Source organism: Phyllobates terribilis, unplaced genomic scaffold (assembly GCF_046119375.1).
Source record: "Phyllobates terribilis strain yellow unplaced genomic scaffold, ASM4611937v1 Scaffold_4__5_contigs__length_816908805, whole genome shotgun sequence".
Taxonomy (NCBI): Eukaryota; Metazoa; Chordata; class Amphibia; order Anura; family Dendrobatidae; genus Phyllobates; species Phyllobates terribilis.
In genome coordinates, this window is record NW_027362764.1 from 496719757 (window position 1) to 496734322 (window position 14566).

Here is a 14566-nt window from a genome sequence, read left to right on the forward strand (position 1 = left end):
TCATTGAATAATAGACCCCCCCCATCTAAAGTCTCAAGAAGAACCAAGGCTCCATGAATGATAATGTATATGAGGCAACCAATTACAATTGCAGTACAATTGTAATTGCACAAGCCATTATGGCGTGGATGATAGACGAGTTGCAGGAGTAATCTTCCTACCATCTAATTCTTACAAGCTTGTGTGAGTTGCTAGGCTCGAAAAATATCTACAGCTGCACAACCCACATTAAAGTCTTAAAATAGTAAATTAATTCTTCAAATTCTCCATAGGCAGATCATGCAGAACATGGAAAGGACTTTTAGAAGTGGCTCCTTAATATTAAACGTCATGAAATCCCACTGACATACGAAAAAGAAATGGTATATGAGAAACATTGCTTGAAATTAACTTTTGAAACATGGATAAAAAAAAATCAGTCGTAATACATTGTTAACTGCAATGCCATTCTGCTTGGCTGGAGTTTGCTTGGTATATAATGTCTGACCCTTAGACCAGGTTTATACCACACAATTGCAATTGTTAAACGACCACCAATTGGCTACAAGTAAGCCGATTGGCTATCAGTTAGTAGCCTCTTTAGAACGGCCAATAGCACTTCCATGCGCACAAGATATCTTATTCTCGGCAGCCTGCTTACACAGGATGATGTGCTGCCGAGAATGATTATTTTGAGCGCACTTAAAAATCATCTCACTCAACTAACGAGTGTTTTGCTTGTTCGCTGGGTGATTACCAGCTAGTTTAGGCTGGCCGATAATCATGAAATAAGCGTTCCTAAGAATGCTCATCCCCGATTATCACCTTGTCTAAATGGGCTCTTATTCTAGGCATAATGATTAATGATCATTATAGGTCACAGTGGAGTTGACATAGAAGCCAAGTCCTTGTATTACTATCACAGGTAATATCCACATCACTGGTCATATCTTAAAGGGATTGTTAGGGATTTTGAAAAATGTAAGTGGCACCTGAACATTTAATAAAATAGAAAATCAAATAGTACCTCCTTGTTAAATCTCCTGCCAATCCAGCACCAATGCTCCGGCCGTTCTTGATGGTTTATTTTCCTGGACTGATGAAGTGACCATACTACTTCTAGTGGTCATGTGATTATATGGCTTGTCCTCACTCCAGGGAAGCATTCAAAGACTGCCGGGTTTTATAATATTTCTAAGTGGCAGTTTATTTTTTCCTAAAGTCTTGGAAAATCCCTTTAAATAGTTTTTATCTCTTTTAAAATTCCATATTGCTTAGTAATGCTTATTTGAAGGTGGCCCAAAATACAAAAGATTATTAGATATTGGAAAAAGTGGAATACTTTTTTTGGATTCCACAAACATATGCTGCACTAGCGCACCCCTACAATACACTGGGAAGCCATAACAATCTCGAATGTGCGGACATCTATTATGGGCAGGGCTGTGGAGTCGGTAAGCCAAACCTCCAACTCCGACTCCTCAATTTCCATGACTCCGACTCTACGACACTCCGACTCCCTCATACACGGCTCATGTATAAGTGATAAATTTACTGTAGCACAGAGTCATCTCAGATAAAAGTCTAGACCCTTAGATCAGGAATAGGACAGACATTTATAGGACATTTCATAACTTTCCCAAATTCTTATGAAAAAATATTCCCCACAAACTGCATTGAACTACTGGACCCAATTTATATTGACTCCGACTCGACCAAAATGGGCTCCAACTCCGACTCCATAGCCCTGATTATGGGTTTCTTTTTAGTGTTGATTTCCTATGGATGCAGAGTATGTGCATGCAGGTGAATCATGAAAGCCAAAGCTGACAAGGAGACCATTAATGACTGTGTGGCAATTCTTCATAGCGTACTGTAGTAAGCCCTGTAGTAACATCAGAGCTCTAAATGAGTCTGCTTAATGGGGCAGAGGCATGTTACTGGGTACAGCTGAGAGGGGAGGGGAAGGTTTAAATAGCTTTAATACAGCGGTGTAGAAATCTAACTATCGAGCGGGCTGCCATGCTGTTTAGCTCATTCTTCTAAAAATGTGTCATGCCATGCAGCCCTGTAATGAAAAGCGACATGTATTGAGCAGGTGGGGGAGGGGATGCTACAATCTAAAACAAAATACTGTAGTAAATAGCATAGTACAGCATTGTAATTGGGTTATGAATTACAAATACGCATGTTCTCATCGTATCGTCTGGTATTAATCAGGCATCATATAAAAACCAAACCACATTGTCAATAATAATAATATTACCAGTTTCTGAATAATTTGAGTAGACTTTCATTTTTCCTATATATATACACAGTGCCTATATTTTGGAAACTTCAATAATAAGTACATATGGTTATCCTGGAACCACCCTGTTTCATATACAGTGCTCAGCATAAATGAGTACACCCCAACAGATTTATCAGAAAACCTTTCGTTTCCTTTCAGAATCATGATTTTCTATGGGATACCATACTATACAATACTCCCACAAATGTGGGTCACTGATTGTCTTGAATTAATTTGTTAAAAAAATTACTAGCAATGTTACAAAATTGAGTACACCCCAATAGGCATTCCTCACATGTATTAATGCTTTCAAACAGTCGCAAATCATGCACACACAGTGACTCAAACATAACATTCGAGCACGCCGCAAATACTCGGCGAGCACCTGAGCATGCTCGCCGAAAGGGTTAACAGAACACGCTCGCTCATCACTGCTAATTATTCATTAGGTGTCAAGCAGAAAGTTGACAAGTTACTTAATAAAGAAACCCCATTCCCATTTCATCCTGTCAGTAATGGAACCACATGGAAGAGAAATGTCTCAAGACCTGAGACAGAAAATCAATTATTTACACAAGAAGGGTGAATGTTACAAGAATATCAGCAAAGATTTTCTTATCAGTCAGAATTCTGTAGCAAAAGTGATACAAAAATTTAATAAAGATGGAATTACAATCATCTCACAGACACATCCAGGCGAACCATGAAAGTTAACACCCAAACAGGAGTGTCTTCTGATGAGAAAGGTTGAAGAAAATTGACATGCAAGTTCAATGCTGTTAGCTAAATAAGTAGAAAGCCAAACCTGATTGAGTGTTTCGCATGACACAATACGGCGTGCAACTGCAGAGGAATGGCATGCATGGGTGTCAGGCTATGTGCCCACGATGCAGAAATGAAGCAGAAAATTTCTGCAGCATTTCTGCATCTCCCTGGCAGAAAAAACGCATGCAGATTGTGCATGCGTTTTTCCTGCAGAATACACGCGTATTCACATGCGTATTCACTTGCGTTTATGCATGCGGACTACAAGCACTTTCCAGGCGATAGCATCACTTGGAAAGTGCTTGACAACTAGGTCACACTATATAAATCCATGCAGAGATTGACAGCGGAATTTAACTAGTTAACAGCTGCGGGTGGATCACGATTCCACCCGCGGCTGTTGCGGGCACATGTCAGCTGTAAGAATCAGCTGACATGTGCCCGTTCAGTGTGGGCTCACTGCCGGAGCCCGCGCTGAACAGGGGGTGACAACCTGGTGCGTACTAATACGTCCCAGGCTGTAAAGTGGTTTTAAAGAATGGAAAAAGATATATGTTGCAATATGTCACCAACTTGTTCATTATTTGCCTAGGAGAATTGGTGCTGTCATTAAAAATAATGGAGGTCATGCAAAATACTAGATGTAGAAGTTTTTGATGTGGGGTGTATTCATTTTTGTATCAACTAATTTGAGTAAAGCTGAAGATTTTGTAAGAAAGTAATATTAACCTTACTTTCATGTTATGGATTAAAAAAATGTTCTATGAAACTAAGTATTATCAAAATATTAAAAGGGTTGTACCTATTTATACTGATCACTGTATTAGTGCCAAGATGAATTGAGGGAAGTGTACAAGGTGTTATAGTTCAAAGGTTGGGTGATTGTGTCCATTAATCACACCATACAGAGAATATAACAAATATCACATGTGCATGGAAAGAGTCCCTGTAATTTCATCCAAAACCAGAGTAAAAGCATATGCATTGTTCACGCCGGTCTTGATGGGGTGGTGTGCTGGTGTCAGACGCTCCTGATTCATTTAGCAGCGCAAGTCTTTTAATGAATCCAGTGTCTGAAAATCAATGTGTGCCTCGCCACAAATCTTACTCCATTTGGGGACAGGAGTAAGATTTGTGGTCTAAGGAACGTTGCGACTCGTCATGAATTTGAAGACGACGGGTTGCCACTTCCCCATCCCATCCCAGCTCCACCCACTCCACCCAAAAATGGTGTGAGACCGCCGAAAGTCACAAAATGTTAGTGCAGCCTTTGCGTTACGGCCCAAATTTTGCGACTTTTCAAAGCTTTTTACACTAGAATTATGGCGTGAAAGCTGTGATGAATCGCGCCCAATGTATTTCTGACCTCATCCCCTAGCTGCAGTTTCACGACTTCTGGAGCACTACAGGTTGCTAGCCTCTGTACTCGAGTCATTTTCTGTGCTAACCCCTGAACCACCTTTCCATCGTATTCCTGGTTCTTCTCCCTTCAGGTCTTTTTATAATAAGTTTTTTTAATGAGCTTGGTCCTTTTATATGTCTCTTCATATTGGCATCAAGAAAAAGGTTTGATGTGATCTTGTTCTTATCTTCGGTGATCTTCTCTCTAGATTGAATTTGCAGATATTTTTCAGCTGCATCGTATTCTTGACGTGACCCTTTGTCATACATAATAATTATCAGTATGTGATAAAGTAACTCTAAGCTTAGTACATTAATACAACGATCTATACAATGAGTATAGTAATATATTTTTGTTTTGTGACAGTGTTAGTTGAACGATATGTAGAAAGTACTGGTATTCTGGAGGGTATTGGAGGAGGATGTCGGAGGGGTGTTTAGATTTGCCGGTTGGACCTGGCAGGGTCATTTAGAGCCTTTTCTGACAAATGTCTCTATGTTAAAAGGATGAACTTTAATTTGCTGTAAGAGAGAGTGCCGTTGTAAGCCCTTATCTAGGGCATATCTCTGACACTCTTCATTTCTGATGTGTGCTGCTCATTGTATATTTATGCTGGTGTCAGATGTCTTGGAAGAATCAAGAAATCGAGTCTGCTTGTTACAAGTTTACTGCAGCACGGATTTTCACATAAAGAGAGCGTTGCTGAAAATAGTGACACCAACGTGGAGGTTTAGTGGAGTCCAATTAAGTATTCCGAGGGAACTGGACAGGTCCCCAAAACAAATGTAATGTGTCATTTTATTACTACCTCTGTTGTCGGCATTACCTGCCTTAAATCCCCTTTTGTAAAATATTTTCTGACAGTCTAATGTAGCATACTGCCCATTCTCATTCTAAATCTAAAAAGCCCAATTACGTGCCAATTAGTGATGAGCGAGTATGTTCGGTTAACCCTTTCGGCGAGTATGCTCGGGCGAGTACCGAGTATCTTCAGTGTACTCGGTGTTATGTTTGGATCTCTCTCGTGTGCATGATTTGCGACTGTTTGACAGCTTTAATACCTGTGAGGAATGCTTAAGAAACAAGCATTCCTCACATGTATTAAAGCTGTCAAACAGTCGCAAATCATGCACACGAGTCCTTTAACACATATGTACAGTTACAAGGGATGCCAGTGACGCGCCCCCTGGGACATATTCCTTTTTGAGGGGAATACCCGGCACCGGATCAGATGGGGGGTTGTAGTCTCCGAGCGGCTGTGACCCGGTCCCGTGCCCAGGGCGTCAAGCTCAGTGTTATGTGGCAGCTTTACAGATGTTACTAAAGTTCTTTTGTGTCGACTACGCCACCCGTTGTGATGCGGTCACTGTGGCCGCCGCTGCAGCAGGGTCCGCTGAGGCTGATGGTGGATGCGCAGCTTGGTGGGATAACCCCCAACGGGAGGGGTATAGCCTCAGAGGGGACAGGCGCAGAGGATGGGGGTTGTGGTGGTGCGGTGCAGCCGGCAATGAAGACAGACTCGGGTTGTGCAGTTAAGGGTGTTTACTTACTGCTGATGTTGTACTGGTCACTCCAGCTGCTAGTGACCACCCGAGCCGTGCTGCGTCCACCAGGTCCTGGATCCGGCCAACCCCCAAACAAGTCCAGAGCGTGGCCCTGAGCTCTCCCTCTGTCCTTTCTTCAGCCGTCCCCACCAGTGATTCACCTAGGTCCAGCTCCCTCGGGCCTTCTTTTGGGACACCCTTGGCCCTGGGTTCCCTGACCCTTCATGTGGTGTGCCTTCGGGGTGAATGTGGTGGGTGACCGTGACAGACACTGCCCACGATCTCCGGTCTCTGGCTGGGGATTGTTTTTGCCCCCACCAGCTTGGGTTCCGGTACCCTCTTGCTGACTCCTCACCCGGTGCTCTAATTTGGGTTCTTGGGTCCCTTCAGTCTTCCCCCCTCTGGGTCTTTCTCTGCTCCACTCTCTCTCTCTCCAGGGCTGCTGTTTCCTTCTCTCTCCTCTCCAACTGACTTGTTCTCAGCGTCTGACCCTGATCTAAGTTGGTGCCCTCCTTATATATCCCTCTATGTGTGAGCTCAGGTGACCAGCACCCAATGAGCTCCTATCACTACCCAGACTGCTCCCCCTATCTGCCCCTACACTACATGGGATGTACCACCCCCCTCCCACTCCAGCCAGGAACAGGCTCGGTTGTACCTGCACATTTCTAAGTGGGAGTACCGTCGGCCTGCTCCTCTGGAATGGGATGTATGTAGTGCATGCAGTCTATCTGAGCTCAGTTCCACACTCCTTCCTTACCCGGGAGTGGAATATCACACCTCTGGGTTGAGGTGCAATACCCCTGTAGCAGCCGAATCCTCAGGGTGCTACATTCCCCCCTGGTAAATCACAGCACGTCCTCGGGCTGTAAGACATAAAACACCAAAACATACAAAATTTTTATATGAACATATAAAACATATAAACATTATATATATATAAAACTTTTTATATAAACATTCTCGTAGACTTCTCTTGTCTCTGGTTCCTCCTCCGGACACTGTGCAACGTGTGTCCGGGAAAAGTGCGACAGTCTCTTAGAAAAATCTGGTTTTCTATAAAACCGGTAGGGGGCGCTTTAGGACGCGCAACTATATACAGGGGAAGTTGGCCGCTCTCAGTCCTCGGCCAGGTAGAGGGTAGGGAATGGCTGCTCACAGTCCTCAGCCTGTAGGATGAAGGGGTTAACGGGTAAACAGTTCCCTGGTCCCAACGGGGACTATTTTAGCAGCAACGGTTTCAGTTTCTATATACCCCGATTGGGTAACTATTTACAGCTCCTGCTCTGCCGCACTCAACGGCGTCTTCCTCCTGCTCTTTCTTGATATGATGTTTCTTCAGACCCGTCCGGGTCCTCTGGCTCCTCCTCTCCGTACCGCAACTCCTCCTCCGTCAAGCGGTGTACGTGGAGGGCGTAAGGTCCTTTGGCACACTTGTGCCGGGTGAAAGTGACCTCGTCTCCGACGTAGAGGTCACGGCCTTTGTGACCTTCCGGCAGGTGGGACTCGACGTCTCTGCGGGTCACAAAAACGTCACCGCGGTTGTTACGGTCCCGAATAAAGCCCCACCCATGCTGCGGGTTGAACTTTATCACTGTCCCGATGGTGCGGGGACAATGCGCTGCACGGGGGTTCCTCCTAGTCCGGCTCTTCTGCTCCGCGCTCTGGATTTGGGCCTGTTGTTCTCTGACCCGCCTCTCCTCCCGTTCTCTCTTAAACTCTGCCAGCTGTTGACGGCAACACTCTGTACGTTCAGCTGCGGCTGCCCGAGTTTCTCCGGTGAACCCCATCAAATCTTCTCCCGTGGGGTCCCACACGAATTGGGCTTCTGCTAGAGGAGGCGAGACCCGAGCCACGGGCTTCGGAGCCGGGATTAGGGGCTCACACAAGGGCCCTAGTCTTCGCTGCCGCTCCAGCTCAGGGTACCCTTCGGGCCAGATGAAGGGCCGCCCGTCCGGCCATGTGAGCTGGCCGAAGAGGTCCTCCCCCAGGTGTGGCACCCTAGGTATTGCGGGCGCGGGCGCGGTGGTGGTGGCGCCCGGGTTGCCCAGGCCTTGCGGCCAGGCCTGGGGCACCTGGAAGGTGAAGGGCACCGTTAGGACGGCGGCGCCCTGGGCTACCTGGCCTTGCGGCCAGGCCGGAGGCTCCGCGGAGGTAGGGGGCGCTGTTGGTGGTGCGGCTCCCGGGGGTACTAGGCCTTGCGACCAGGCTGGTGGTACTTCCTGCTTTGTCACGCTCCGGGTCGGGGCGCGTGACGTCACAGGGGTCGCTGCGGCGGCTTCCGGTCGGGGCCTAGTCCATGGCGGTGACCTGGCGGCTACGGGCACAGCAGGGGGACTTTCGGGCTCTGCGACGGGGAGCTGGGGCAGGTGGGCGGTTTCTCGGCTTGGGGTATAGGCGTCCCCTTTACCTGCCTCCATGCGTTCGGCTCCCTCCTCGGCGCCGTCTCCGGCCTTGGGTCCTCCCGCGCCATCCTCAGAGGCGGTCTGCTTCCTCTTCCAGGGTAGCGTGCTCCGTTGACTGGTCTTTGCTTGCTGGGTCATCTCCCGGCCCCACTCCGCCAGTATCTCACGCTGTACCCGGGCCATCCTCCTTGCGAGGCCCTCCAGGGCAGTTTGTGCACACTCCCGGTCTCGGGGGAGCTGCGCTAGGATCTCCGCTAGACCTAGCGGGGTTGTGGACTCTAGCAGGCTCCTGACCATCGGGTCGGTGCTGCTCTGCTCTGCTCTCGGCAGGCTCCTGGCCAGCGGGCCGGTGCTGCTCTGCCCTCCTTCCTCGGTCTCTAGCAGACTCCTGGCCAGCGGGCCGGTGCTGTTCTGCTTTCTTTCCATCTCCGGGTGAGCTCGCTCCAGACTGCTCCAAGCGACACCCATCTTTTCTCTTCTCTTTCGTCTCCTCCCCCTTAGAGGGCGGTCCCGGGGCAACTCGGTGACTGTCAGCTCCAGGGGGAGTTCTTTCACGCTGACAGACACCTCCAGCATCTCAGTCTCTGTTGGTGGGGGCGGTTTCCACTTTTGGCGCCATTTTCTGTCCCGGCCCACGATGGGAGGTGGCCTCCTGCCCTCCTTTGGCACGCCCATAATGGCGTCCGCTGCTCTTCCAAGGCGGGAAATCTGCGGTTTTGGCGGGAAGCGTCGCCCAGTGGCGGGAAACTCTGCAGATGGCGGGAACAAGCTGGAAATGGCGGACAATCGGCGGGAAACGACTGGTGATGGAGTCCGATGGCGTGGACCCTCCGGAACCGGCGGGAGACTTCTTTCTGAGGTAAACTTGCACTTTTCTTCAGGCACGCAGTACCCGGGTGTTGCGGGCACGTAATCCTGCCGACTACGCCAAAGTTGACGCGCCCCCTGGGACATATTCCTTTTTGAGGGGAATACCCGGCACCGGATCAGATGGGGGGTTGTAGTCTCCGAGCGGCTGTGACCCGGTCCCGTGCCCAGGGCGTCAAGCTCAGTGTTATGTGGCAGCTTTACAGATGTTACTAAAGTTCTTTTGTGTCGACTACGCCACCCGTTGTGATGCGGTCACTGTGGCCGCCGCTGCAGCAGGGTCCGCTGAGGCTGATGGTGGATGCGCAGCTTGGTGGGATAACCCCCAACGGGAGGGGTATAGCCTCAGAGGGGACAGGCGCAGAGGATGGGGGTTGTGGTGGTGCGGTGCAGCCGGCAATGAAGACAGACTCGGGTTGTGCAGTTAAGGGTGTTTACTTACTGCTGATGTTGTACTGGTCACTCCAGCTGCTAGTGACCACCCGAGCCGTGCTGCGTCCACCAGGTCCTGGATCCGGCCAACCCCCAAACAAGTCCAGAGCGTGGCCCTGAGCTCTCCCTCTGTCCTTTCTTCAGCCGTCCCCACCAGTGATTCACCTAGGTCCAGCTCCCTCGGGCCTTCTTTTGGGACACCCTTGGCCCTGGGTTCCCTGACCCTTCATGTGGTGTGCCTTCGGGGTGAATGTGGTGGGTGACCGTGACAGACACTGCCCACGATCTCCGGTCTCTGGCTGGGGATTGTTTTTGCCCCCACCAGCTTGGGTTCCGGTACCCTCTTGCTGACTCCTCACCCGGTGCTCTAATTTGGGTTCTTGGGTCCCTTCAGTCTTCCCCCCTCTGGGTCTTTCTCTGCTCCACTCTCTCTCTCTCCAGGGCTGCTGTTTCCTTCTCTCTCCTCTCCAACTGACTTGTTCTCAGCGTCTGACCCTGATCTAAGTTGGTGCCCTCCTTATATATCCCTCTATGTGTGAGCTCAGGTGACCAGCACCCAATGAGCTCCTATCACTACCCAGACTGCTCCCCCTATCTGCCCCTACACTACATGGGATGTACCACCCCCCTCCCACTCCAGCCAGGAACAGGCTCGGTTGTACCTGCACATTTCTAAGTGGGAGTACCGTCGGCCTGCTCCTCTGGAATGGGATGTATGTAGTGCATGCAGTCTATCTGAGCTCAGTTCCACACTCCTTCCTTACCCGGGAGTGGAATATCACACCTCTGGGTTGAGGTGCAATACCCCTGTAGCAGCCGAATCCTCAGGGTGCTACACCAGCAGCTTTGAAGATGTCATACCAGCCAGTCTGAGAATCTGTACTTACAATCCAGTCTGAATTCACCGACCTCATTTTAAAGCCCTTTTAAAAATGATCAATTTGCTTGAGCACCTTTTTGCTTTTTCTGTAATTTACTCTATTAATGGGATTTTCACAGTCAGATGGCGATATATATTTTGTTTGTTTTGGTGTATTGAATAAATCTGTGGATGCATGATTTGTAATTTTTTTTATTATGCTCTTTTTCATAGCATTAGAGCGGAAAATCTCAATGAGGCAGAGCCGAGAAGAACTCATTAAAAGAGGCGTCTTAAAGGAGATCTATGATAAAGGTAAACTGTATTACCAGTGTGTTTAAACACAGTCTGATTTGCTGCATGAATATATATTGTTTTTGCTTTAGAGATAATTATTGTGTTTCATGATTTTGCATTATTTTGTTGCTGAAGTGTTGTACAATTAACGCAGGTTATCACCTAACCAAAGAATACGTCATAACTTGCCGATCACAAGAACAGAGCTTTTATGTGCTACTTTTGAATAGAGCTGTAATTCCCATGCACACCAGCACTTCATGTATTATCTATTGGCCTGCTGGAGACCACAAAATACAGTACTTGGCTATCTCAATCAGTACAATAGGCAATGAATGGAGTGGTGGTGTGTATGTGGAACCACTGCTCTATTCAATCAGGAAACTCTGGAGCTTATTCAGGGTAGTTGAGGGTCCTAACAATGAACAAGGTAATATCTATAATGTGGATAGGTGATAACTTGTATTCATTGTACAACCTATTTGCTTTTCTTATCCTCAAGTAGATGGACAATTTGATCCACAAAATAGATATGTACACATAGCCATATACATGAGATTCATTTTGGCTGAACGCAACAACTATTTAATGCCTATGAGACTGTCCTTACTTTTCCCCAACAGCAGCAAAAAAAAAACAATCAGAATGATGGATTTTAGCATGCCAGATTTTTTTGCTCAGCTACCCAAAGTATATGGCCAGCTTTATGCCTAGAGCAGGACCTTAAGAGGGGGGTGCTTCACCAACAGGAGGTCCTTGTGTCGGGCAAAGCGCTACTTATAACTCTGTTTAAGGGATTGTAGAATTTTAATTAATTAGTATCTTAGCCCCACTGTATATAATATACTGTGGTTGCTTAAAGAAGACCTGTAACTTGATCACAAACAATTGATTTAAGTAGCTTGTTAAAATCCCTGAACTCACCTGATTATGCCGCTGTTTTCTGTTTTCTACTACGTCATTCCATTGCAGAGATATTCATATTTTTTTTCTTTTGGAGCGCAGTATGTGAAATCTCTTCTTGTAGTGCAACTGGGTGTTTCTTTAGAGTCTTCTCTGGGGCGTTTGCTTTCACCTCTCCCTCCCAGATGATGTCATTGACAGCTTAGCAGCTTATCTAGCAGTATGAAATGCCCAGTAGGTCTGCAAGGAGAAATTTCACATACTGGGCTCCAAAAGCAATACATGTGAATATCTCTGCAATGGAGTGACGCAGCGCAGAACTGAAAAGAGTGTCAGGCAGAATCAGAGGAGCTCAGGGCATTTCATTCTTTTTTTTACATGCCCTCTTTAATGGATAATGATCTTATACTTTATTTGAGACTTGGAAAAAAATACTAGGGGACATATTAATGCTGTACTGGAAAAGAACAGGTCACATCAATAAACTAAAGTTTCCATGTGCGAAAGCTGTTGCAAAGAAAGAGCACTGTACTCATCTATCTCCTTTACACAATTAATGGAGCGGCTGTGCATATGCAAGGCTACCGCTTCATTCCGTCAGGGCATTTCAGAGGCTCGTCCTCAGGATCATAGAGGGCCCCTGCGGTTGGATCTCCAACAATCGAAAAGTTGTCACCTAGTCTCTTGGCCCCATGTGCAGGTCCACGCCCCTTATTATCCATAGTGTACACTCAGTGGAATAGTGGGGGACAAAGGGGCAGTTGCCCTAGGCACAAAATTCTTAATTTAAGAAAAGAAAATAGTAGTGATGTTACTAGCTCCGAAGATCTGGAACAGTGCCACTTTAATCAGTATAAGCACCACTTTGAATAGTATTGGCGTCAACTTGATGGGTTCATAGGTCCCACCACTCTCTGTCTTGTAGGCCTCAGACTGCCATTGGCCTATTGCCTGCAAGATGTCAGCATCCCAGCGCAGGCATTGCAATGACGTCACAGCATTGTGCCTGCTGTGCCAGCCTGCTCTGTGTGCAGGGGTGAAAAGAACTTGATTGCTCAGATTAGGGGAGCATAAACTTTGTTTTTTTTTGGTAGGTGGGGGGTTGGCAATATCACTTCTGGAGGGGCTACTCAGGAGGTATCAGTACTTTTTAAGAGGTACTAAGGGGGCATTAATACTTTCCAAAGAGTGCACTCAGAGACTGCTATTTATTTGAAGGGGGGCACTTCGGAGGCATTATTACTGGGTTAGGGGTGCAATGCTTCCCTTTCTGCGTGCTCATGCTATGACACTGTGTGTGGCACAGAACATTCTTAATGGTGTGTCAGCTCTCTGGAGTTATTCTGATTTTCTCCAGGTATATTTATGTTGCCACTTATGTCATCCATGTTTTGGTGTGCTTTTGAATCTTGAAAAAACCTGTGATGTCTATAATGCCGGTAGGATATGGACTATTATAAATGTCAGTAATGCACTGGGATTTCTTTCATCTGAGCTTAGGAATCAGTATGACGTCTTAGTCTCAGGGATTTTTAATGCTACCCATAAAAGCAACTCTTGCTTCAGGTTTTTTTCTCTCTATGTTCATCTCTTTATTTCCTGCAGCATTCTGCTACCTCTGTAAAAGATCTGCTTCACTGTAAAGTAATCCTTCAATATTTTACATATATCAATATTCATCTGGGCATGTAAGAAGTTTTAGAAGCGATGAGTTAGTGACTTTGGTAAACTATATGTCTACGCTTTAAAATTGTTACAGTATATCTAAAAACAAGCTCCTTTATATATTACTTAGTGATTGTAGCAAGAATAGCAGACAAAGGTTTCTGGCTGAGGCATGCTAGAATCATAGCAAAGTGTGCAAGCAGAGAAAAACAGAATGCAGGAGCGAGAAAGGGAACAAGGAGGTGACAGGTCATTTGGGTTCACCTAGAGGAGTTAAAAAAAACTTTTCACAACTGGAAATCTTGGTGAAGGTAAAGCGCACAGGTATCTGTCCCAAGAATCCCACATTTTCTGAAAGGTCTCATTCTTAAAGGATAATTGACAGTTGTTCATTGACCAGGGTCCATCTTCAAATTTTGTATGTAAATATGAGCATACGCTATTGATGAAGTTTTTGGACTTGGACCACCATCAATATAAATAATAAACTTGGACCACCATCAATATAAATAATAATTGTACTCACAGATACTGAAAATCTGAAACAGACTTGTAAGCAAACAATTATTGATTTGATAGAACACTTACTTCAGTGTTGTCAGACTTTTAGCATCAGAAATCTTACAGTTTTTCAAAAGCCGAAATGACCAATTTACACCATTTTCTCTTGACTAGCAGAACCTTTTTTATCTGTTCTTGGTGCAGTCAATTGCAAAACAGATGTGCACAATGGAAGTCCAAAAATGGTAGAGATGAAGGAAGAGATCGTTCCCTGATTCGCCATAAAAGCTCTCCATACACATCAGATAGCTGTAAGCCAAATGGTGGTTCGGGCTACTTGTTCAGCCGTCCGGCAGCTGTCTCGCCTGACTCCCATACATAGGAGTCCTCGCTCTGTTGAGCCTTTTGTACTCTCTATGAGAGAGCTGCTTCCGGACTTCTCTGGTGGCAACTTAACTCTTAGAGAACAAAAGGATAGGCAGTCAGAAATCAGACATGCCGGATCATTATCTCCCCTGACATCAACAGGTAAGAATCAGGGGTCTCCATACACATCAGACCAGGGGAGCACAACCTGCAGACTGGGGGGCCACATGGAGCTCGCAATGCCTCTCCAGGCAGCCTGCAACCATCTCTGGCTCTACTTTGTTCAGTAAT

The 14566-nt window shown here is 46.6% G+C and overlaps 1 protein-coding gene across 7 annotated transcripts in view; it reads left to right on the forward strand.

Moving 5' to 3' along the window:
* PHACTR1 (phosphatase and actin regulator 1) overlaps positions 1-14566 on the forward strand; it is a 550848-nt gene that overhangs the window by 458852 nt on the left and 77430 nt on the right. For all 7 annotated transcript variants that reach the window (XM_073678780.1, XM_073678785.1, XM_073678781.1 and 4 more), the window contains one exon: positions 10778-10858. In XM_073678780.1, the coding sequence (XP_073534881.1) occupies positions 10778-10858 (81 nt within the window). The remainder of the gene's footprint in view (positions 1-10777; positions 10859-14566) is intronic.